The 25,915-nt window shown below is 32.1% G+C and overlaps 2 protein-coding genes across 2 annotated transcripts; both read right to left on the minus strand.

Annotated features, from left to right (window-relative positions):
• Nucleotides 1-777: 777 nt before the first annotated feature.
• LOC114730959 (uncharacterized) lies at nt 778-3,762 on the minus strand. Its single transcript, XM_028918074.1, has 4 exons — nt 3,531-3,762; nt 3,401-3,449; nt 1,054-2,872; nt 778-840 (listed from the first exon to the last, which is right to left on the minus strand). The coding sequence occupies exons 1-4, from the start codon at nt 3,760-3,762 to the stop codon at nt 778-780; spliced, it is 2,163 nt and encodes a 720-aa protein (XP_028773907.1).
• A 5,106-nt stretch (nt 3,763-8,868) lies between these two features.
• LOC114730960 (disease resistance-like protein DSC1) lies at nt 8,869-13,004 on the minus strand. The gene is made up of 3 exons (XM_028918075.1): nt 11,889-13,004; nt 9,876-10,169; nt 8,869-9,132 (listed from the first exon to the last, which is right to left on the minus strand). Exons 1-3 carry the CDS (start codon nt 13,002-13,004, stop codon nt 8,869-8,871), a joined length of 1,674 nt encoding a protein of 557 aa, XP_028773908.1.
• Nucleotides 13,005-25,915: the final 12,911 nt, after the last annotated feature.

Raw genomic sequence — 25,915 nt, forward strand, 5'->3', positions numbered from 1 at the left:
TGACAAGTTCCTATAAGGTTTTGACACATTTCGTTTTCTGACAGCAACCACTTCTGATAAACACGGAATGACAACTTCATATTGCCAAATGACAACTTTACTATGGCACATGACAAGTTCCTATATGGTTTTGACACATTTCGTTTTCTGACAGCAACCACTTCTGATAAACACGGAATGACAACTTCATATTGCCAAATGACAACTTTACTATGGCACATGACAAGTTCCTATATGGTTTTGACACATTTCGTTTTCTGACAGCAACCACTTCTGATAAACACGGAATGACAACTTCATATTGCCAAATGACAACTTTACTATGGCACATGACAAGTTCCTATATGGTTTTGACACATTTCGTTTTCTGACAGCAACCACTTCTGATAAACACGGAATGACAACTTCATATTGCCAAATGACAACTTTACTATGGCACATGACAAGTTCCTATATGGTTTTGACACATTTCGTTTTCTGACAGCAACCACTTCTGATAAACACGGAATGACAACTTCATATTGCCAAATGACAAGTTCCTATAAGGTTTTGACACATTTCGTTTTCTGACAGCAACCACTTCTGATAAACACGGAATTACACTTTGCACATTTCTGACAGCAACCACTTCTGATGAACATGAAATTACAAGTGCACAAAAGCAAATGACAACTTAACTATGCAAAATAACAAGAAGTGACAAGTTCTGATTTCTTTGACAGCAACAAGTTCTTTACAACATTCAATGACAAGTGCACATTAACTTACATCTTCCACTTAATGTCCCTTTGTCCCAAACATAGAAGTAACAAAAAATATATGTGCACATCTACTAACATCCTGCTCCCAAAAAAATTAAGAAGGATGAACCCTATATGTGCCAAAAAAATTAGTTGTCCCATTTGTAAGTGGAAGTCAACTTGGGTTAGGATTTTTGCATGTCCTCTTTGTATGTCCAGGATGAAGACATCTAGTGCAATGATATATTTTTTTGTTGTGGAATTGTGATTCCTTTCTATTTCTTCTTGGTCTTCCAGAAGGCCTAGCAGTGACTGGGGGTAAAAGCAAGGGTTGAGCAGTAAGATTCTCAAACGTATAGTCATTCAGGTGAGGCATATCAATTGTCACCACTGGAACCATGCTCCGGGCATAGATTTTTTCTTGGGATGAACGTTTGTAACACTCTTCAACATAATCATAAACGTTTCCCCCTATGGTCTTAATGGCTGCACAAGCATGTGAGCATGGAATCCCTAACATTTGCCAAGTTCCACAGCTACATTTGTGTAGGCCAAGGTCCACTCTTTGGTCTCCACGTGATGTGTGCACGCATATTCTTCCCCCTCCATAATTCTCACAGTGCATGTACCTACCGAAATACACATGCTCCAATACTTTTGCCTCTATTTTTGGCCCAACGCAATTACTCCACTTAGTCATTGCTGCATATGATGCATGCATCTTTCTTGCTACTTTCTCCCGGTGCTCATGGATCATTTGGGCCACGTTATGCTTCCTCTCCCTTACCATCCAAGCATTAAAAGATTCAGCTAAATTAGTTGTTATGTTGTCCCACCTTCTATATGGGAACTTGCTCAATGCCCACCTATCCACATCACCTTGATTGATAACCCACTCATATAACTCATGAGACATGGTTCTGAGATCATCCAGCGCATGATCAAACTCATCCGCAAGTCTTGCATAAGCCACTTTATCCAGTACCTTTAATGCATCTTCCTTTGAATTTTCACTTGTCCTTCTCCGACCTCTGTTTAATTTCATATATTCAGAGCTAAAGTTCTCCTTCACATGCCTATAACAGTATGCATGCCTTTCACCCCCAAATATTGCTTGCACAGCACCAATTATAGAATTATGTCTATCTGACACAATAGTCAGTTGCATTGAACCAACAATTTGTTTAATCTTGTGAAAAAACCACGTCCAGTCATCAAGATTCTCTCCCTTCACCACTGCTATTGCAAACGGCAACATCTCATTATCCGCATCATATGCCGAAGCTGACAGTAATGTCCCCTTATATGGACCACTTAAATGAGTACCATCAACATATAATATAGGCCTTGCACCGTTCAAAAAACCCTCAACACATGCACCGTATGCAATGAACACACGCTCAAATCTATTACCAATGGAGGCCCATTCAGCAACCGTTTTGTCATCAGTTTCCTTCAACCTTTCACATAACCATGGTATTAACATATAGGACTGTTCCGGTTTCCCATGTATTTCTTCCATTGCCTTTTCCTTTGCTCTATATGCCTGACAATATGTAAGCCTCACACCATACTCCCTCTCCAACATCTTCCTTATCTCAGTGGGCCGTTTTTCAGCATGGTCCCTTATCTCTTCAACTATTACTGATGATGTCAACGCAGCACTCCCACCATAAGTCACAATCAAATTGTCTTGGGCTGAATGAATGTGCTTATTGCAAAATGTAGTCACACGTAATAGATGACTGTTCTTTCCAACAGCATTTGCACATATCTTCCAAGGACACCCTTCTACTTTACACCTCACATTCATCTTCTCCTTACTATTCCTGATATATCTTGCTGCAAACTTCTCTGCAATACTGAACCTGTACACAGCTTCCCTAAAAGCAACAGCATGTGGAACATATTGGCCCACTCCTACAAACACTCCTGCCCATTTCGTACAATTCATCTCGCCCGTCAGTCTTCCCTGACTCTCTGAACCACTACACTTGCTTCTCTGACTTGATCCGCCTCCTTCAAAAGTTAGGCATTCAACTCCATTCTCAACATTCACTGGCTCATGTTCATCACCAATGGTCGTTTCAAATGTATTCATATCTTGTGAAAGTCCAAATAAATTCTCACTCCTGCCACCATAATACCAAGTTAGGACAGCTATATTCAAACGACAGGTTTGAATAAAATAACATGTCTACATATCTAAATAACAAGTCCGCATATGGTTATTACAACTTTACTAACTAAAATAACAAGTCTACATCTACAAACAATTCCTTGCTCAATTAACAAGTCCGTAAGAGGTAATTACAACTTGAGTTACTCATATAACAAGTTTCCATATAGAAACTACTGGTTAGTAAAATAACATCTACAGATCTAAATAACAAGTCCGTATATGATAATTATAACTTCAATACGTTGAATTACAAGTCTACATATGGAAATCTCTGCTTATGTCTAATAACAAGTCTGCATTTCTAAAACACAAGTTTACAAATGGAAATGACATGTCCACTATGTTCAATAACATGCTTGCATTTACTAATTACAATTTAGGACTGCAGCACCATTAGCTTCATTACAATATTTCTATACGAATTACCAACAATATATTAGTAAATAACAAGATTCAATTGGAAAACATAACCACTTACACGTCTGGATCATTCCTTGCTCTACGTTCCCTATCATTCCCTTTCCCTCCTACATACACATGACCACTGCTGTCATTATATCTAAACAAGTTGCTGATATCACCATCATCACAAAGATCAATCAATGTACTCTCATCAAATTTAACTTTATACTTAATCTCATATCCACCACCATCATTGCCTATCCACTGTGAAATTATTCCACACAACTCGTCTACTGTTATCCATTCTTTTATACTGGTTACCCTTACACTCCCTCCAATATATTTAACTATCCCTTCACCATTTGCTTCAAAATGTCCACCAATGTGCACGTAACAGAACAACTCCTTCCCACAGCTTCTTCGGTTATTGAAATCCATTTTTCATACTAATCTGCAGCAAAAATTTACGTTTAGTCAGTACGTTAGCTTCACTAATAAATATTTACTCATTTATTCCATCGACTCAACCATTTACATACCAAATTAAAAACCCGTGACCTCCTGTCTTCCCAACATCACTTTAGGCCTTCACAACTTCACTTTAGGGCTTCACAACTTCACTTTAGGGCTTGACGACTTCAACACCGAAAATCATGGTATCGTCATTCCCTCATTCCGCGGCAACACCTCAACGTTCACGGTCAAACTAACGGCCATTATCCAACCTACACTCTGCCAAACCACTACACTCTGACCCCTTCCCCATCGCAACCAGCACCGTGCACTACAAATGACAGATGACCGTTCAGACTACGAAAACAAAAATATCCCACCTCCAACTAACCACAACCTCCTACATTGTCATATCTTTCATCTTCAACTACACCTCCCATTCCCTCCCTTCCTCCAGCCTACTCACCCACACAGCAGAGATGAAGATGGAGAATGTGACGATGTGTAACTCTTACAGGGAACAATACAAGAAGGGTTTACTCAGTAAGTTAGTCGCATTATTGCCAATGTTCGAAGATCCCAATATCGCACATATTCGTTCGGCTCATCCTACTCCACCAGCTCTCCCGCCACCCAAATCCTGGTCTCTGCCTTCATTAACAGTCATGATGAGTGAGGGGCATTTCAGCCATTTTCCTTACATTTCATAATTGCAAATTGGGACCGGGTCCTCTGCAGCAATTTCTCAAATTGGAGGTCCCTGATTGCCATTTTATATATTGGGGGGTCTTTATTTGCAATTTTCCCATAAAAGTACGCGTGTTAAAGTTGTTTTAATGGTTTTGGTGCTTTAATTTTTTTATTATTTCGTTTACAAAGAAATTTCCAAGCTTTTTTTTCTTATAGCCGACATAGCGTTATGTTCTTTATGCGCACTGTACTGTCTGAAGATTATATGAATGCATATTTTGGAGGCTCTAATATCCCACCCCTTCCAATTTTTATTGTAATATCCCAACCTTCTTATTCTCTGTCCCGTATTAAATGTAAGGACCACATATCTAATTTTAATTTTAAGAGATTAAAAAAATTATTTCAGATAATTATTTGTGAAAAAATATTCTTAATATATGCAATCAATATGTAAATTTTTCTAAAATAGCTTTTATATAATTGTAGTAATTTCGTATTTCACATCTTAGAATGAGAACATGTGGAATTCTTATATTGTTTCTCTCATTTTTGCTCTGTTTTAACATGTTAATAGAGTTATAATTCTTCTGTTACAAACTACTATTGCCATGCAACACCCCAAAAAACAAAAAAAAAAACCGCACACACAAAAATCACTTCAAAAGAAAGAAGTAGAGATAGAATTGTAGCAAATTTTCTTTTTTGTTTTTTTTTTGTGTGTAAAGAAGTTAAAAGGATTTGCACAAAACAGAGGGAGCATTATTTACCAACATCTCTTTCTTCTTTGAGAGCTCTTAAGGTATTGGGAATGATTATTTGCTTTGGTGCTTTAATAGTGTTCTTTGAAAATGTATCTTTTTGACAAAAAGTTTTTTTTTGTCACATAATTATGGGCTTTGATATGGCCAAGAAACAGAGCAAACCACACTCATTGATGATTTTGCTAATTGAGTTAAAACAAAACCTTTATGTTTTTCTCTATGTTGAATCGTGTAGACAAAAGCAAGTCATTTTGGTATTTAGTATGTGATATTTTTAAAGGAAGCCATTCAAGTGTTTCGATCATGGATTTTTAAGTCTTCATACTCTCAATACTTGGCATTTTGTTATCAATTATTATTTCAATATCATTTTTACCTATTCTGTTTGTTTGTGCTTAGCAACATAGAGAAATATTTATTTCCAACATGACGGTTATGAATTCGAATTTGTTCAGGAAACTCATATTGATGGTGATCTCAAACTTCTAGATGACTCTGAATTTTATCAGCAATTACTAAAAAAGTTTTTTGAGACAGTCGATTCTACATCATTCGGTAAGCAATAATTGTCTTGTTTTTGACTGAATAGGCATTTTTTAAATATTGTATTTTTACTTCTGATGATGTCGTTGGAATATTGGACTGGTTAGGACATGCTCTTTTGTTTAACTTATGATGTATTTGGGCAATTATGAGCAAATTACACTTGATATTTAGCATGAAAGGTTTCCTAGAAAGATTGTAGAATTAGTAGTGATTTATTAATTTTTTCCATCTAAATAGTTTTGATCAAATCTTTTGAGCCTAGAATTAGCATGAGCTGCTTTCCTATAAATCATAGTGTAAACCTTATGCCATGCAAGCAGAAGTCATGTCCTTATTTTCCGCTATTGTGAATCATACGGAGAACGCGCTTTATGCTTTGAAGAAGATGCAACCAAGAAAAGGAAACTTGTTGATCATCAGGCCTCAAAAAGTCGCAAGATAAGGTTAGTTGATGAAGATGGCATTTTCTTGTTTTGTTTCATTACTTTTTGTCACATGTATATACATATATATATATATTGCTATATTCTCTAGAACTGAAAAGAGATTTTTGACTAATTTACTGTTTATATTGTGTAATGTGGCATTAAAAGTATAATGTTCATGAAAATGTCGTAAACTTCATGGCTCCTGAGTCCATGAATCTTCCACCTATGGTTCCTAAACTTTTCGGAGATTAGTTTGGGTTAAAGTCACAGAAATTATCTACTAGGATAGCATAATCATGCGCTTGGAAAACAAATAATGACATCAAGTGTTGTGTAGTAACTTGTCATAATATATTTGTACTTATTTAGCCAACATTATATTGTTTATTGAGGAATTTTATTTTTCCCTTTAAATGACAAAAATTTAGTATAGTAGTGAGGATTGTTAGTTTACAGAAGGTTTTGGTTTCAAATCTTCTATGTTCTTAATATATTTATCTTTCGTGGACATCATATATTTCCATGAGCAATCTATCCAACTCAGGCATAGTTATCCATTACGTTCATATTGAATAGCAATTGCATTATGTGAGATGATGCAGTGACATAGATAAATCTTATTTTAGATGCACACATTAATAACAAGTGATTATTTTCCCCCTTTTTTTTACATGCTTGATACTTTAAGTTGACATCAAATTTCATTTTAATTTCTTAAGTTTTTAAAGCATACTTTTAATTAGTTTCTTAATTTTAACATCTTAAATTTAAGATTAAACTAAAATCTGATGCAGATTTAAAGGACTAAGCATATATGTTATACCTTTTGTGATTAAATATATATATGTAAATAGGATAAATTCAGTAATTTAGTGAAAAGATAGGTGTTATTACCTGTGTCACGAACTTGGAAAGATTGATCAACCCTGTAAATAAAATCAATGTAAACAGGAACTCTTGTCAATCAACTGCTAGTCTTAGAGCTACTTGTACCACATTTCCAAAACTTAATAACTATTTCAAAGTTGATTAATAAATCACGCCTAAGATAAATGCATGCCTCAAACAATTTTTTAGTCATATTTAAAGAAAGGATTTTTTTTTTAAATGGTCGAGTCTAACTAAAAAAATTTTGACATGCAAACAAATAAAACAGAGGAACTTCAAGTTAAATATTGAGATTAACTAAAAATTTTAACAAATAAATAAATATTATTAAGAGCATAAAATATAGAATAATTTTTTAAAAAAAAACTATTACCTTGTCATTGTCGAAAAATGATAGGTATCATTGTACCTCCATTAACAGAAAAAAGTTATAAGAGTTAGAGATAAGAAAAATTAATTAAAATCTTTCAACCCTACTTTATTTTCATAAAAAATCAAGCTTATTAAATTTTTCACTCTCCCATTATCATTCAACCAGACAAAGTTAATGAATAAAGACATGTGGTTTTTGCTGTAAAAAATAATGACGTTTCATGAAGTGAACAACTTATTGTAATAAAATATGATGTATGGTAATACTTCCTGTTATAGTTTAATTTGGTAAAATATATCTTATGCAAGCAGGCTATACATGTTTTTGAAGTACAAGTTAGAGGATACTCTATGCATGGTAAATAATGAACAATGCCAAGGAAATTGCTTTGCATAGAAAATTATTTTCCACTTATTTTTAAATAAGGTATATAATGTACACACGCAGAAAGTAACGAACGATAGAACAATTATTGAAAAGAAACATTAAGATTAATAATTCCTCGAGTGTTTTCTGAAGTTGTGAGGAAGCGCCCGATAAATCACAATTCAAAAAATATATATATCATTGATATCGCATAATATGAAGGGAAAATTACTACTAGATCTGAAGTGAGAAAACCAAGTATAAATAGATTTTTTTTTTTTTGGAAAAAAAGTGAAAATGACGACAATGCCAATTAACCACGTTGATCAACTTGGAATGATCGAAGGTGGCCGATCAAACAAATATCTTTTATTTTAATGTAGTTTACAATTTAAATATTATTACATTTTAACATTTACAAGTTGAGCTAATTCATAAGTAATCATTCTACTTTCTTATAATAAAATTGCTTAGTAAGGAAATAGTTTGTCATGCTAGTTATTATACTCACATCACATGGAGAGTAACACACACAACTGGTGCAGTTATTGTGAAGCCAAAATAAGATTGACAATTTTTATGTTATAAAGTTGTGAGGAGGCCCTTCATACATGAATTACATATTTAAAAAAACAGAAAAATTAATATTTCATAAAAAAATTATATTAATATGTAATAAAAAAAATAAATGAGACTGATAATTTTATGACCTGAAAACCTTAAATGATAATTAATATCAACAGAAGTACTTCATAAAGCGAACAACTAAGTCATGACCATAATATTCACTGTTTTAAAAAAGAAAACCAGGACGTTGTAGCGTCCTCTCCACATAGTTATAATAGACCGTGAAAGAATGACAAGGTAAAGGGAATAATGGGTAAGAGAGTTGTACTCCTAAGAGAGGCTGAATCCTCGTTTTGCAGTCTTCATCAAGCGATTTGAGGAATATTGAAACTTGAGGGATGCTACTGCAACCTGCATTATTATTCCCAATACTATCACCCTCTTTTAATGTCAGTCGAATCAATAGTGACTAGCGAGGGATGGTGTTGGGAATAAGTAGTATTGTTAATAATGTATCGTCCATCCTACTATCATCCTCATCTGCCTCTTCTTGTTCATCTTCCATCAATAATAATGTCATTTCTACTACTTGATTACCTTTACTACTCATTTCTCTTTCATTCTCACTAATCATTTCTCTATCATCCTCATCGTCTTCTTCATCATCTTGCACACCCCTTTTGCCTCTATTACCCATCACCCTCACAATAATATCAAAGTAGACATCTTCGCTCTAATAATGATGAACATCATAGGTATGATATTGGTTGAAATCATGCCCAAACTCAATTGGACCCTCTAACCATTCAACTGTCCTCACAAATGGAAGTAAAGTCGCCAAACTTTGTACTTGCATTCTCATGAATTCTGTCGTCTCTTTCAATGGCATTGTCATGTGGTTAAATCCAACGCCACACATCATCTCGCCGCACTCCATCACCTTTATTGTCATTTTATTGAATGTCAAATCGATAAGATCCAAATAATTGTGCATAATCACTAACCTTAATGAACCTCTCCCTTTCATACTAGCCCCGACATTTATCAGCTTCGGTCCACAATCATCTATCCATAAACCGACATTCTGTTTTGGGATAGTTGAAGAATGGATTTGACCCAAATTCACGCAATCAAAAAGATTCACACGTTCAATCTTAGGGGCTTGAGACAAATCTGGGAGTACCCTGAGATTTTTCGAATACTGTAGATCTATTTTCTTTAGATTTGGAAATTGCTGGGGGAAAAAACAAGCAGTAGTGTTAAATAAATTACATAACTACGCGCACGTACAATTTACTCAACAATTTTTCTCATGCCCATTACAAGAACAGTTGGACTCCCCGTAGATAGTACAATTACTACTAGCATCAATTTAAAGATAGTAATAAGCAAACATTTGCGTTGTGAATTACTTTAGTCAATGTTTCTTAGAATCACAACAACAAAAAATTATGACATATGAGAAACTATACGTACCTGATCCCAAAGCTGTTGGATATTACTGTCAAGCAAATTAAGTCTAATGAGATTCTCAGCACAAAATTGTAATGGCACAAATGGCAATGGATATTCTTCCCAACTAAGAAACCTTAATTCTTTAGAAAGATAATCCAACGGTTCACAAATATTCAACTTTGAAGGCTTTCCCCGATCTGACTTGTAAACTTGAAGGGACATTAAATAATGCATTCTTCGAAAATGACTAGCCATCAATGTAATGCTTTCTATCTTGCTTGCATCCAAGGACATGCATCGAATTGCCTCAATCGCCTGGTCATAAATATCAAATCAAGGGAAACACAATTATCATTACCTAAAAAAATGACCATAAATACCATAGAACAATTAAATATATCAACTTTTATCCAAATTAACACTACTATATCCATTTCATTCAAAATTCGTTACAATTCATGTTTTCCCCGTAATATATGAATTTCACAAGAATCATAAATATGCAAACACGCTGATGCATATACCTATGCATGTGCAGATATTTAGAATATAACTATAAAAGCAAAAAATTGTTATTTTTATTTTCCCATTGTACTTCAAATAATGGTAAATTATGCTCACAAAAGCGTATGCATATATCACTTAATGAAAATTTTTTATAAAATTTTTTATACACTAATTTTATCTTTTAAAACAACGCATCAGGAAAGACCCAGCTAATTTTAAATTATAATTCTTCTGAATATTACTAATTGTTATTGCAATCCTGTTTATCTTCTTCATGTCTAATGATGAGCATTGAATTGCCTCAGTCGCCTACTGATGAGATTATGGGGGAAAAAATGGGTAATATGTAAAAGGTGATCAAATAATAAATAGAACAATTAAATATATTTCTTTTAGAAATTCCTTTTTTTTTATAACTTCTTTTAGGAATTTCTAAATGAATATATCTTTGTGCACTTTATTCAAACAACTCATTTTATCTTACAATAAATAAATTGGACAAAACAAATGCACACAGGCTCGCGGGGACAACCATACAAACATGCTTAAATTCTTAGAACTAGAGTATATGAAACCGGCCGGTATATATAAAATTCTTTTAAAAAAAATATGTTTAAATTTCATAATTTGTACCTTTTTGCAATATTACTAAATTTTTATCAAGAAAACGCGTGAGCATGCATGTGCGGTGCGCGCAGTCACTTCCATACAACATCAATTTTTGCTACTGCTATCAATTAATATAAAAAATGTCAATTTTCATGGATAATTTTATAATTGATCAAGGATCGTTCACGCTCTAAATTTAAAAATACGTCTTACATCATCCTAATCATATTCTATGTCAGAACTAATAGAAAGTTTAAAAGTTTAAGCTTAAAATTACACCTAATATATTTAGGACCAAATTCAATAATATATTTTTATGACCAAATTCAATATAACATCTAGCATAGTGAATATATTTAATATAAGACCCAATATATTTTGAAATTTTTTTTAATTTTTAAATATAAAAATAAAATTTTAAGTTTAAAAAATCACACCTAATAAAAAGACTTTGCTTTGCTCCAACGAATTTTAGTCAAAGAAAGAAGTTTTTTTTTTTAAAAAAAAAGGTCTATTTGGGCAGATATTGAAACTTATCAAAGAATTTAATGCATAAACAAATAACTTTAAAAAAAATACTCCTTCGATCCTTAATATATGACCCATTTAATTAATTTAATTAGATTAAAGAAGTTAAGTAAGTTAGTTAATTATAAGAAAAGTGACATATTTTTCCTAAAACACCATAATTATCTTTCTTAATACCTTCTCTTCCTCTTCTACTTGATTATGGTTGAGGAAGTATCCATAGAGGTAATTTAGAAAAAATTGATAAATATGAGAAATTTGTCTTATATTTAGGACCAAAATTAATTTAAGAATTGGGTCATATATTAAGGACTGGAAGAGTACATCGCAAGGAAAGGAAATATTAACTACTAAGAAAATAAAGAATATAACTAAAACATAAACTATTACCTGGTCATTGTGGAAAAAGTGATAAATGTCCTCATGCCTCCATAGTCGAACATGTGTTTTACGACCAGAGAATAATTGTTGGCTTGAAATTTCAAGGCCCATTTCCCTCAGAAGATCATGCATCTCAATGAAATCATTATGATCATTAAATGAAATGAGGGACTTTTCTCTTAGAACACTTATCTCAATATGCATAGAAGAACAATATAATTGTCTCAATAGGTTCAAAGAAATATGAACTCCTTGCTTGATTAAGAATGCCAGGTCAAGGAACACATTTTGCTGTTTGTCATCAAGTCCATCAAAACTCAACTTCAGAACATCAACAATGTCCTTGGGTGGAGCTTGACTTAGTTTTTCCAAAGCACTTTCCCACTCTTCTTTTTGTCTGCCATAAAGGAAGCAACCCAGCACTACTAGGGCTAATGGGTTTCCGTGACAATATTTCACTACAGATTTTGATAACTCCATGTAACCTTTAGATGGCTCATCTCGCTTGAATGCTTTCAAATTGAAGAGATGAAAAGCATCTTCAAAATCCAAATCCGAAACGTGATATTTTGAAAATGTCGCAGAAGCATTCTTTAGCACTTGCATGTCCCTTGATGTGATAATAATTCTACTTCCTTCTCCAAACCAATCAAGTACCCTGGTTAAATCTGCCGCTACTATTGAATTGTCCACATCATCAAGTATAAGAAGAATTTTTTTTCTTTGAAGCCTATTTTTCACAAAAGTGGATTTTATTTCATAGATGCTAATATCCTCATCTTTTAATAATTCTTTAAGGCAATTCTTCTGCAGCTCATCCAAACTAATTCTTTTTAATTGCTTTTTGACATTTTCAATAAAGGAGAAAGCATCAAATTGAGCTTTCAACTCCTGAAATATAGCTTTAGCAAGTGTGGTCTTACCAGCACCGCCCATACCCCATATTCCCACAATACGGGCCTCAATTAGAAGCCTCTGAATGTTTTTAACATGTCGAGCAATGCCAATGAGTCCTTCAAGATGAGATGATGATGCATAGTTCAACTTCCTCAAAACATCCTTGACAATCTCTTCAATAAGTTTGAATTCAGGCCTGGCATATATGTCAATCAAAAGAAAACGCATAGATCCCCAATACCAACTAAGGGTGAGTATTCGGTTTTTCAGTTTGGTTATCGGTGATAACTGAATTAACTGAATAACCGAATAGAGTAAATTTTAAATACCAAACTGAAACCGATTAACCGAACTAACCGAAACCGAATTAATCAAAAATTTCGGTTCAATTAACCAATTAACCGAAATATATAAATATGAAAAATAATTTTAAATTAAAAAATAATAAAACACAATTACAACTATTAATTAATAAAGGGTTAAGGTGCGCCCAGCACCCCGAACTATTTTCCCAGGTGCACCCAGTGTCCTAAAGTAATTTTCGGTGCATCCAGTGTCCCAAACTAATTAAAACGGTGCATCCATATCCCGGACTAACAGAAAAGTTGAGTTTGACCGTTATTTGCTGACTCAGCAGAAGGTTGACTGACGTGGTGGACACGTAGGCATCTGATGTGTATTATTTTGACGGGCCAAGGTGCGCCCAGCACCTCGAACTATTTTTTTAGGTACGCCCAGCACCCCGAACTATTTTTCCAGGTGCGCCCAGTGTCCTAAAGTAATTTTTTTTATGTATCCAGTCTCCTAAACTAATTAAAACAGTACGTCCACATCCCAGGCTAACAGAAAAGTCTCGTTTGACCATTACCTTACTGACTCAACTGAAGATTGACAAGAAAATCCTACATGGCGGACACACAGATGTCTGATGTATATTATTTTGACTAAAGCTCCCAAGACGAGCCTGGTAGCAACGGGTGTTTTTTCGGATGGCGACGACGATGTCAACGAAGTGACCAGGGAAAAGTTCACTGTGTTCTAGGAGGAGGAAAACAAACGCGAGTCGAATGAGGAGTTGATAGAGACGGAGATGGAAGTGTGTGGTGGAAGAAAGGGGATAAAATCTTAAAGACAAGGATGGGATTGAATGGGTGGTACATCTACCAAGACTTAAGAGGGTGGATCGGTGGTCTTTCTTTTTTTAAGTTTTAAAACTGGCAGAAGATAAATGTTAGAAGAGGAGGAAATAAATTGAATTTTCAGTCAAAATAATACACATTAGATGCCTGTGTGTTCGCCATATAGGATTTTTCAGTCAATCTTCAGCTGAGTTAGTAAGGTAACGGTCAAACGAGACTTTTCTGTTAGCCTGGAATGTGGACACACCGTTTTAATTAGTTTGGGACACTGGATACATAAAAAATTACTTTAGGGCACTGGGCGCACCTGGAAAAATAGTTTGGGGTGCTGGGCGCACCTAAAAAAATAGTTCGGGGTGCTAGACACACCTTGGCCCGTCAAAATTATACACATCAGATGCCTACGTGTCCGCCACGTCAGTCAACCTTCTGCTGAGTCAGCAAATAACGGTCAAACTTAACTTTTCTGTTAGTCCGGGATATGGATGCACCGTTTTAATTAGTTTGGGACACTGGATGCACCGTTTTAATTAGTTTGGGACACTGGATGCACCGAAAATTACTTTAGGACACTGGGTGCACCTGGGAAAATAGTTTGGGGTGCTGAGCGCACCTTAACCCATTAATAAATATTTCATGATTCAATGTGATTTATTATAATAATATTTATTATAACCATATTTATTGAATATAAATATATTTAAAAAGTTCACATATACCCACATATATATTTATTATAATAATATTTATTAAATATAAATATATGATATATTTATTTCCGTTATTCGGTTATAACCGAAATTTTTTTTCCTACTAACTAAACCGAACACCAAAACCGAATTATTTAAAAAATAAAAACCGAATATATAACCGAAAACCGAAATAACCGAACGGAAAAATGGAAATTGAATTCGGTTCTGTTCGGTTTTCAGTTACGGTTTGGTTTTGCTCACCCCTAATACCAACAACAAAAGGAACATTTTTGAAGCTACCTGGTACTATGGGAATCCCATCCAGAGAGATTTGTAGATTGGATTAAAGCATTTCTCCACTTTTGCAATTCTTCTGGGTTGTCTTTAAATCTTTGCTTCAATACATCAAATCCTTTTCCAAAATTCCCATTTTGTTTGCGTATGCTTGAAGGATCTATGTTATAGAAAACAGGTATCACAAGCCTTCCAAATTTATGCTTGCATTCTAATATGTGAACAAGCTCATCTAGACACCAAGTTGAAGAAGCATAATTCTCAAAGAAAATAATAACAGATATTTCTGATTCCTCTATTGTTCTTAGAAGAATTGGTGAGATCAATTCTCCTTTGCAAAGTTCATGATCCATAAAAGTGTGAATGCTTGCATCTCGAAGTCCTTTCTAAAGATAACTTGCAAAATTGTGGCGAGTGTCTTCTCCTCTAAAGCTAAGGAACACATTATAATTGGTAGCAGGAGGAGAATCCGTTTGAGTCAAAATAACATCATCTTCAGACTACAAATGGAAATAAACCGTGAAGAAATTATATGTAAGAGCAAATCAAACAAGAAAATAAAGAGTGTGAGGTTATTTAGAAGAAGCTAGCTACCTAGCATCAATAGCAACTGGTTGGTTACCATTACGCGAATGAGATATGAGTCTGATAGCTTTGGAAATTGATACTCCCAATACGATCAATAAAGCTTTTTGGAGCATTGAAGCAATGGTTCTGATAGCAGTTTCTAGCTTTAGCCTTCAACAAGTAAGGTAGCTAGGGATGAGATTATCAACACTAAAAGAAAGAAGACATTAACAAATTTACAGAATTTGTCCCGTGAGAAGAAAACACTGAAAATTTTAGGGAAATGCTTGCAAAACAGTATATTTTAATAGGATAAAGCAAGTGGAAGAGAAAAAGAAAAGAATTAATGGATAGTCTGGTGAAGAATGTAGAAGATATTATGAACTCAATGTAGGCTCAGTGACTTGAGACACATTGAGGCCCTTGCTCTGTATGTATAGGCTCACTGGTCAATATACAAGTGGTGATTAAGTTGCAATTAACTCATAAATGACAGCTGTAATTACTTATAGAATCTGTTACAGAAACTAACATGTGCTAATGCTTAATCTATCCTAACAAGTATTAACCTGCCAAATGTCAGCTCAGATCTCAAGGTCTCAAAAATGTCAACTTCGAGCTTTGTAGACGTCCTCCTCTTCAAACAAATTTAACGAATAATTAATAATTTAGTACTCCCTTCGGTCCTAAATATAAGACCTATTTTGCAGTGTAATTTACACTACAAATGGGTCTTATATTACACTGCAAAATAGGTCTTATATTTAGGACCGAAGGAGTATAATGAAGTTTTCTAGGATTAACACAAATACTAGGAAAAAACTGGTAAAACCGAAGATCGGTGGGATCAAGTAAGTGGATTATGGGGGGGGGAAAAACAGAGAAAGAGAGAATATGCCCTGTTGGTTTATATCGATGCTTTTTTACGCATAATAGCACTTTGCTTTTATAATATTATCATAAAAATTGATTGAGTAATTTTTAAAAAAATTACTAAATTACTTAGTTATAATATATATTATATAATGTCTAAAATAGTTCAATATATTATTAAATTATATAATAATTTGTAAGTGAAATAAATTAACTAAAAAATTATAAATATAAATAATTTAATAATTTTTTAATGTGTAATAAATAAATCAACCTTATACTTCATTTACAAAAATTGAATAAAATAAACGAAGATGCTGGTCGATAGATCAAGGTTAAAAAAAAAAAAAATCCACCGATATCTTAGAAAGTTTTGGGACTTCGTTTTCCAGAAGTATAAAAAAAAAAAATTCCAAATGTTGAAGTTTTATTAGATCTACGACTGTAAGGTAGTTATGGAGGAGACTGATACAATCAACAGCCAGCACAAGGAGAAGAAAACAGCAAATCTAATGCAGAATTTTTCTATGAAAATTTTGGGAAAAAAGATTGCAATACAATGGATGGAGCAATGGATCCATGGGATAAAGCAAGTAAAAGAGAGGAAATGAACCTGGATCGATGTGGAGGGAGGCGAAAGAAAACGGACTTAGATTCTCTCAACTACCTTCCCATCCTCTTCCTTTCCACTACCCTTCTTTTCTCTTCATAACCATTGGATCAAAATTCCAATGGTCTAAATTTAACATCTTATAAAAATAATATTATTAAAAAAAAAATTTAAACTGTTAAAATCTGGTCTGAACAGTTTACAATTGTAATAAAAAAAATTTAAAAAAATTTGTTCTATAATAATAGTCTATAGTTATGAACTGTTCAGATTATATTTTAACAGTTTAAATTTATTTATCTATTTTTTATCATAATATTTATTTTTATAAAATGTTATAAAATATTAAATTTGAATCATTGGAGTTTTGATCTAATGATTGTGAAGAGAAAAGGAAGGTGGTGGAGGAGAAGAGGATGGGAAGGGTAGTGGAGAGGATTCAATTCCAAAGAAAACAGCTCTAACAAACTAAGGTCTCAAAAATAGCACCTTCAGAACTTGCAAGCTTGCTTTCTCTTGAAACAAGTTCTTCAGATTCAGAGATCACCAAATGCCTCACTCGCGTGTGTTTATCTGTGTTTTAGAGGCTCTTATTCTAGTTTGAAGCTTGTGCGTTGATGGTGTTGCCGTGTTGCATTCCTGCTTCACGTGCGACTTGAACAGCTTTATCAAGAGTTGATAAAAACTATTCCCTTGAATTTTTAATATAAAAATTAAATGGGTTAATATAATTTTTTTGTCCTTAAAATTTATATCTATTTTGATTTAGATCTCTCAAATTTCAAACATATGATTTTGGTCCCTAAAATTTAGTCCTCTTAAAATGTTAGTCCCAAGAAATATAATGGTGTTAAAATTTACAAAATTATCGTAAATGGCATTAAAATGGTGATGTAAACTCACGAAGAAATATTTATTTAAATTGTGTATAAATAACAAGGGATTAAAAAAAAAAAAGAACATCTTTTCAAAACACAGTTGTTTACCCTCTTTTTTCCCTCATTATTCGTTTGAAAAGTTATTTGCTATGCTGTATTTTAATCGAGAACTCATCCCTTTCTGCACAGTCATTCTTTGAGTTACATTTTGAGGACCTGCTCTGTTTTTTTTTTTTTTTCCCTGTTATCCATGCATGCAATATCCAATTAGATACTATCTGATGGTTTTATTTTATCACTTTGACACTGTTTAAAACGCTTCAGAAGATTTTAACACGGTTATACTTTGTAGGACTGACGTTCTAAGACAAAATAAATTTCAAGGATTAAAATTATATATTTAAAATTTGAGAGACCAAAATCAAAATAAACCCAAATTTTAAGAAGAAAAAATTATATTAACCCAAATTAAATTTATAAATATTTCAAAAAATTGTATACGTTAATTTTTTATAAAAGAATATGTTGTTTCTCTAAATGAATTATTTATTAGTCATTTGCACAGGATATTACTTAAGTGATAGAAAATTCTTTTAATATGTATCATTATCCAAAAAAAATATAAATTTAGGAAATAAAAACAAATGAGATTTTATATTCAAGCTCAAATCACTGAAATAGAATAATTTAACCAAACAATGATTTCATTTTTTCAAAGAAGTACCATCCAGAAGGCAATCATATGGTTTGTCTTTCGCCAAGAAATAACCCACTTTGCTGATATTTATATATATTTTCGGTTTTAATTAGGTGTCTATTTTTTTTTGAAAAAAAGTGGTAAGAGGCATTTGTTTGAAAATTTTTCTTTTTGTTTCTTTTTTCAACTTTTCTCTGTTAATTCCATTACCCAGATTGGAAAATGCATTGAAAGACCAAAGAGGAGATAACATACCTTAAAATCGAAAAGGATGGGTTTTCTATTGGTGAATAAAAATAAAAAAAATATTTAAGCATAAGATTATTTTTTACCAAAAACGTTAAAAGAATTGATGAAATGAAAATGCAAATAATGACATTAATGTTTTTAAAAAATAGGATATGGGTCTTAAATTATAAAGAGCATAAAATTTTTCATCTTTTAGAAGTTCAAAAAAAAAATGTAAGCCTTTTGTAAAAATAAGAAGTCATGAATTTGATCTCAGCTATAATAATATCAAGTTATTAAGTATATTTAACTAATTTAAGTATATTAAAAAAGTTTACTAAGTTAGTTATGTATAATAAATATGTATTTTCTTTCTTAAGATATCATTTACTAATCATATATATTAACTAGAACTATTATTTGATGAGATCTTTAACATAAGCAATTACTATAATGACTACTTTAAAAAAAATTAATAAATATTAGTGACAAAGTATATTAAAATTTAATATTTAAGATCAAATTGAATATCAAACTAATTTTTATATTAAATATAAGAACTAGCATATGTATTTTTTTAATTGAAAAAATAAATTGACTATTTTTAGTGGAAAGCTTTTTGATGGCCCTTGCCTCCCCTTTCATTCTTGCCTTTGGGTTTCACAAGTCAAGCCAAGTCGTCCCGCTTCAGTTTTGTCTTTTGTGAATTGCCGGGTGCTTCATTGAATATCCTGTAGTGGCATCTCTAGACATTCAGCCGGGCCTTCCGGAAACAAGATAGTCTCCATGTGCTGTCTTGGATTGAATATTTATATTCGTACCACACCGCCCTTTCGCTTTTGTTAAAAATGACTCCCTAGACCATAGACTCATCTCGCCGACCCCTCAAAAAATAGGGAAAATCACTAACAGGTCTCACAGAAGGCAATTTATTACTCTGAGGTTCCACAAAATGTCAAAATCATTGACAGGTCCCAAGGGACCTCAGAGTAATATTTTCGTTTTGTAAAATGACATTACTGCCCCTCATATTTCAGATTCACATTTGTTCTGTCATTACGATTTACAACCTCAGCAGCGACTATTAACAACCTAATGAGAGGGCATTAACAACCCTAGCAGTATCCGTTAACAATTTACTTTATAGAATTATATAACCTCTACATAAGAGTAAATTATAACCAAATAATATAATACAACAACTTTAACACTAAAATGGGAAGCTTTTTGATATCATTAAGAATTTTAACTAGATCCAATAGGATTATAGTAATATTTTAATGCGAATATCCATTTACAACCTCAACAGTGACTATTAACAACCGAATGAGAAGGCATTAACAACCTAAGCAGTATCAGTTAACAACTTACTTTATAGAATATATAACCTCCGCATAAGAGTAAATTATAACCAAATAGTATAATACAACAACTTTAAGACTAAAATGGGAAGCTTTTTGATATCATTAAGAATTTTAACTAAACCCAATAGGATTATAGCAACATTTTAATGCGAAGATCCATTTACAACCTCAATGGTGAGTATTAATAACCCAAAGAGAGCTGTTGACAATCTAGGCAGTATCTATTAACAATTGACTTTATAGGATAATATAACCTCTAACAACTATATAAGATTAACTTTAAGACTATTTAGTTATAGTTTAGTTAGTTATAGTTAGAAGTTATATTATCCGATAAAGTTAGTTGTTAACAGACACTGCTAAGGTTGTTAACAATTCTCCTTAGGTTATTAATACTTACTGTTGAGGTTGTAAATAGATTTTCGCATTAAAATGTTGCTATAATCCTATTGGATTTGGTTAAAATTCTTAATGATATCAAAAAGCTTCCCATTTTAGTGTTAAAGTTGTTGTATTATACTATTTGGTTATAATTTACTCTTACGCGAAGGTTATATAATTCTATAAAGTAAGTTGTTAACGGATACTGCTTAGGTTGTTAATGCCTTCTCATTCGGTTGTTAATAGTCGCTATTGAGGTTGTAAATGGATCTTCGCATTAAAATATTACTATAATTCTATTGGATTTAGTTAAAATTCTTAATGATATCAAAAAGCTTCTCATTTTAGTGTTAAAGTTGTTGTATTATACTATTTGGTTATAATTTACTCTTATGCAGAGGTTATATAATTTTATAAAGTAAGTTGTTAACGGCTACTGCTTAGGTTGTTAATGCCCTCTCATTCGGTTGTTAATAATCGCTGTTGAGATTGTAAATGGATATTCGCATTAAAATATTACTATAATCCTATTGGATCTAGTTAAAATTCTTAATGATATCAAAAAGCTTCCCATTTTAGTGTTAAAGTTGTTGTATTATATTATTTGGTTATAATTTACTCTTATGTAGAGGTTATATAATTCTATAAAGTAAGTTGTTAACGGATACTGCTAGGATTGTTAACGCCCTCTCATTAGGTTGTTAATAGTCGCTGCTGAGGTTGTAAATCGTAATGACAGAGCAAATGTGAATCTGGAATATGAGGGGCAGTAATGTCATTTTACAAAACGAAAATATTACTCTGAGGTCCCTTGGGACCTGTCAGTGATTTTGACATTTCGTGAGACCTCAGAGCAATAAATTTCCTTCTGTAGGACCTGTTAGTGATTTTCCCCAAAAAATAATGAGTTTGGGTGATGAAAATAGTACTCGTTTTACAACAGATCTTTTAAATTTAGAACCGTCAAAATTGAATCCGCAGCAGGCTAATCTACGGAGTCAAAGAGCCAGCCTTTTTTTTATTTTTTTATTTTTCTCTCCTTTCAAATATAATTATGTTTATTCATTAGTTTTTTATCTCATTTTTATTATTTAAAATTATTATAATATAATATATTTTCACTCTGTATTATGAATTTTATTTGTAATAGAGTTACTTGAGCAAAAGGAAGGTGGTTGTACTTCTCAAGCTCAACCAAATAATTTCACATCTTCAAACTATGCTTTAAATCCTATCAATACTAAATGGTGGCAGATGGTTGAGCACTTGATAGTGATTTGTGTGATTGTATTTGTGTTATTGTTTATTTGGATTTGTTATGTTTTAATTTGAGATGTATGTTTAATCATTTAGGATGATGTATCATGCATGTTTAATATTTTGGGATGTTTGAAATTTCAGATTGAATGTTTTATTTATGATAATTTCTATTTGGATGTTTTATTTTAGATATTTAGAAATTGTAATAGATTTTATTAAAAGAAAACAAAATACAAAAAAATTTAAGGAAAAAAAGTGGCAGGCTCGTCAGGGTTGATAAAATATCAGCTTGAAAGAAGTCAGTTTTTTTAGGATTAGTCTTGAGCTTGTCACACAGGCCAACCCATAAATGACAGGGTGGCTATCTTACCGACTCTACACTGTGGTCTGGAGGGTTCACTTTCGGCGTATCATTATTTGGGCATTTGTGTCTTTTTATTGGGGGGGCAAAAAAAGCCTTAAAGTTTAAATTCATGAAAAGGCAAAAGCAAATCGGTTGACGAGACAATAGTTTAAGGGTTTTTAACTGAGATCAATATGAAATCGGCCCAATCATTTAAAATAATACAATTTAGTAAAAAATATATAAAAATATTTTTATATAACTTTGAAAAATAATAATACTTAAATAAAAAGCATTAATTTGCAAGTAATTCGAACATTCATATATAAACCATAAACCATACATAATCCAACAAAAAAATTTAATGAAGCATAAATATGATTGACTTCTTTTTTTTTCCAACTCCAATGTCGTTTTAAATTAAATAATAGAAGTATATATATAATCTTCTATGTTAATCGATCCAAAATTTTTAACTATACTGGCCAAACAATTGGCTTGTTGATTTATTGGCGTAATTCGCCAAACCAAGTTGGGCCAGGCAAAACCGCAAAAGCAATTAGAAATAAGTAATGAGAATTAAAAAAAAAAGTAGTGAGAATAAAAAAAGAAATAAGAGATTAATCTCTTACTATTCGGGTGGGAGATACTTTGGGCAAAAACCAAAAAAAGTAGTGAGAATAAAAAAAGTACCCTAACTCTTACGAAACTTGCCTCTTGTTTGGGTTTTGGCTATAATGATTTTCATCCCAATGATAGAATTTATCTTAATGGAATAAAAATTGATAATATACATACTTACATAGCACTTAACCACTTTTATTATGTACTCTCTCCCGGATGTTTGGTAATATGGAACTTTTCTGTAAAGCGAGACAAACTCCTCCACATATTTTCTTTGTATACCATAAAAGTATTTTTAAAATCATAGTTTGGTTTCTATCCAAACACTCCCAAAGTGTTTGGAATATTTTCATACATCTTAAAAAAATTTATTATGCTATTAAATTTATTTGAAAAAATCTACACCTTTATTAATAAAAGAAATATAATTTATGGAAGTGGGTTTTCAAGGGGAATAACTACCATAGATTTGTAGTTTGTACCACACTTTGAGATTCTCTCTCCATCTCAAGCAAGAAAATTAAGGAACTACTACTCTCTTTTCAACTATCAAACATGTCCTTGCGTTCAACAGGTCAAGTCATCCCTGGCTTTAAGGGTTATTGTCATTTTATTGTTGTTCTGTGTTTTCTCCCGTTGCCGTTTTATTTCAGGAATTGGAGCCTCTCCACTACCCTTTCCATTCTCTTCCCTTCCACTACCCTCCTTTTCTCTTCACAACCATTTGATCAAAATTCCAATGATCCAGATTTAATATTTTATAACATTTTATAAAAATAAATATTATGATAAAAAATAGATAAATAAATTTAAACTGTTAAAATCTAATCTGAACAGTTCATAACTATAGACTATTTTTATAGAGAAATTTTTTTTAATTTTTTTATTACAATTGTAAACTGTTTAGATCAGATTTTAACAATTTAAATTTATTTATTTATTTTTTAATAACATTATTTTTTATAAGATGTTAAATCTAGACCATTGGAATTTTGATCTAATGGTTGTGAAGAGAAAAGAAGGGTAGTGGAGGGGAAGAGGATGGGAAGGTAGTGGAGAAAATCCAAGTCGATTATTTCATTTGTCCTGTGCCCTCACGCGGCTTTTGGGGGCAAAAAATTAGGATAGGATGGCCTACAACTCTTAAAAAATTTTTATTCATTTTTTTAAAAAAATTATTTACTAGTGAAAACAAGTGCACAAGCTAACAAACTTGAATTCGATCCTCTACTGTCTTTGGCAAATTGTACATATATCCCTCTGTTTTTTAATATAAAATCTATTTAATTAATTTAATTAGATTAAGGAAATTAAATAAGTTAGTTAAGTATAAGAAAAATAACATGTTTTTCCTAAACGTCATAATCATCTTTCTTAATATTATCTCTTTCGTTTCTACTTGATTATAATTGAGGGAGTATCAATAAGAGTAATTTAGAAAAAATTGATAAGTATTAGAAATAGAGCTTATACTACCTCCGATTCTTAATATAAGAGGTAGTTGACTAATTTGAGTAGATTAAGGAAGTTTGTTGAGTTAGTTATTTGTAATAATTAGGTATTATCTTTCATAAAATACCCTTGCTAATCATATATTAGCTAAAACTACTATTTGATTGAACTTTTAACATGTGCAACTTGTAACATCTTAAATTCTACTCCAAGGATTTAAATATTTTTTTTAAAACAAGAGAGAATGGTTCAAACTGTTATTTTCTCCATTTTACCTAGGGTCTTTAACTTCAGTTTACCCCTAGCGTTTTCTTTTAACCCTCCACCGTCTTCCTTTTCTCTTTCTCTCTCTCTCCCCCCGGCGTTTGTTTCGCTTGCTGCGTCGCTCGCCTCTCTCCCTTCTTTCTTCATCGTTTCAGATAGTTTTGGTAAGTAAAACTACTTTTAATTACAAAACTTCCTTCATGAAAATTGTTCTACTCAGTCAGATCTATCTAATGATAGTAATTTTATATTACTTAGAGAAAATTTTTGATATAGAATTTGGAGCAAGTATTTAGTCTTGATGAGTGTTAACCACAGTATTGTAGATCTATTATAGTAGATCATTTCTACTGGTTTAGATTTGTCCATTTGTTGATTTTAGTATTTACAAATTAATTTTTAATAAAAAAATATGTTATTTATGAGATATATCATATTTATACCGATTAAAATTAAGTTAAATAATTTATTTGGGTTGTTTGTTATATTATTGAGATTTTAATTGGTTTAGTTTTATTTATTGGGTGACTGGAGGTTTTAAAATAATTATTATAGTTAAAGTTTATTATTTATGAAAAAATACATATATATGCCATTAAAATTTCGATTAGATTATTTATATATATAAATATTTGAGACACTATTAAATTTTTGATGGTCCGGTTTTGAGGTTTAAATTTCAAATGAGATTTTTAGAATTTAGAATATACTAATTTCATATTTAGAAATTTTAGAAAATTCTTTTTATTAAAGTAAATAAGTTGGAGGATGTAAATAAATAATTTGGCTTGTTAGAAAATTATCAGTTAGTTCTAAAGTACTTAATTTTGGGTTATAAGAGTTGTGAGAATTTAGAATGAAAAATTAAATTAAAGTAGGAATTTAGCTAATATATAAGCTTAATTAATTAGTTTATATTAATATGTGGTTATATTAATTGTGTAGATTAATTATAGGTTGAGCAAAGGATTGACCTCGTGGTAATCCTTCTATTACTTTGGCGAGAGTTAACCACTTTCCACTTGTTATATGTGCTAATATGTTGTTTGTGAGTATTTTGCTGTTTTTAGAATAATATTTAATATTTGGGACTTGAGTAGATATGTTATATCTGTTGAGCTATGAAAATTGTCTCGTGGGATTTTTAGAATTGTGATTGAGAAGTTTGAAAAAGAGATATAATTTATATCTTATGGATTATACTGAGAAAAGATTGAGACATTTTTATTATATTGTAAATGATTGGTTGTTATTTGGATTTTGGATTGAGTCGTATCCTACCACGTGGTAAGGCCGCCATTGATGCACATTGGTTGGCTTCTTCCTTCTTCCCCCAAAGTGAGGGATAAGCCTTTGTGGCTTTTTATTCGTCCTCCAAAGTGAGGAATAGGCCCATATGTTTGATTGATCCCCCATAGTGAGGGATAGACTTATGTGGCTTGTGTGTTGCCCCTATAGTGAGGGTTTGGATGA

Source organism: Neltuma alba, unplaced genomic scaffold, assembly GCF_004799145.2.
Source record: "Neltuma alba isolate B1F8T4 unplaced genomic scaffold, ASM479914v2 tig00012791_pilon, whole genome shotgun sequence".
In the NCBI taxonomy this organism is placed as follows: domain Eukaryota; kingdom Viridiplantae; phylum Streptophyta; class Magnoliopsida; order Fabales; family Fabaceae; genus Neltuma; species Neltuma alba.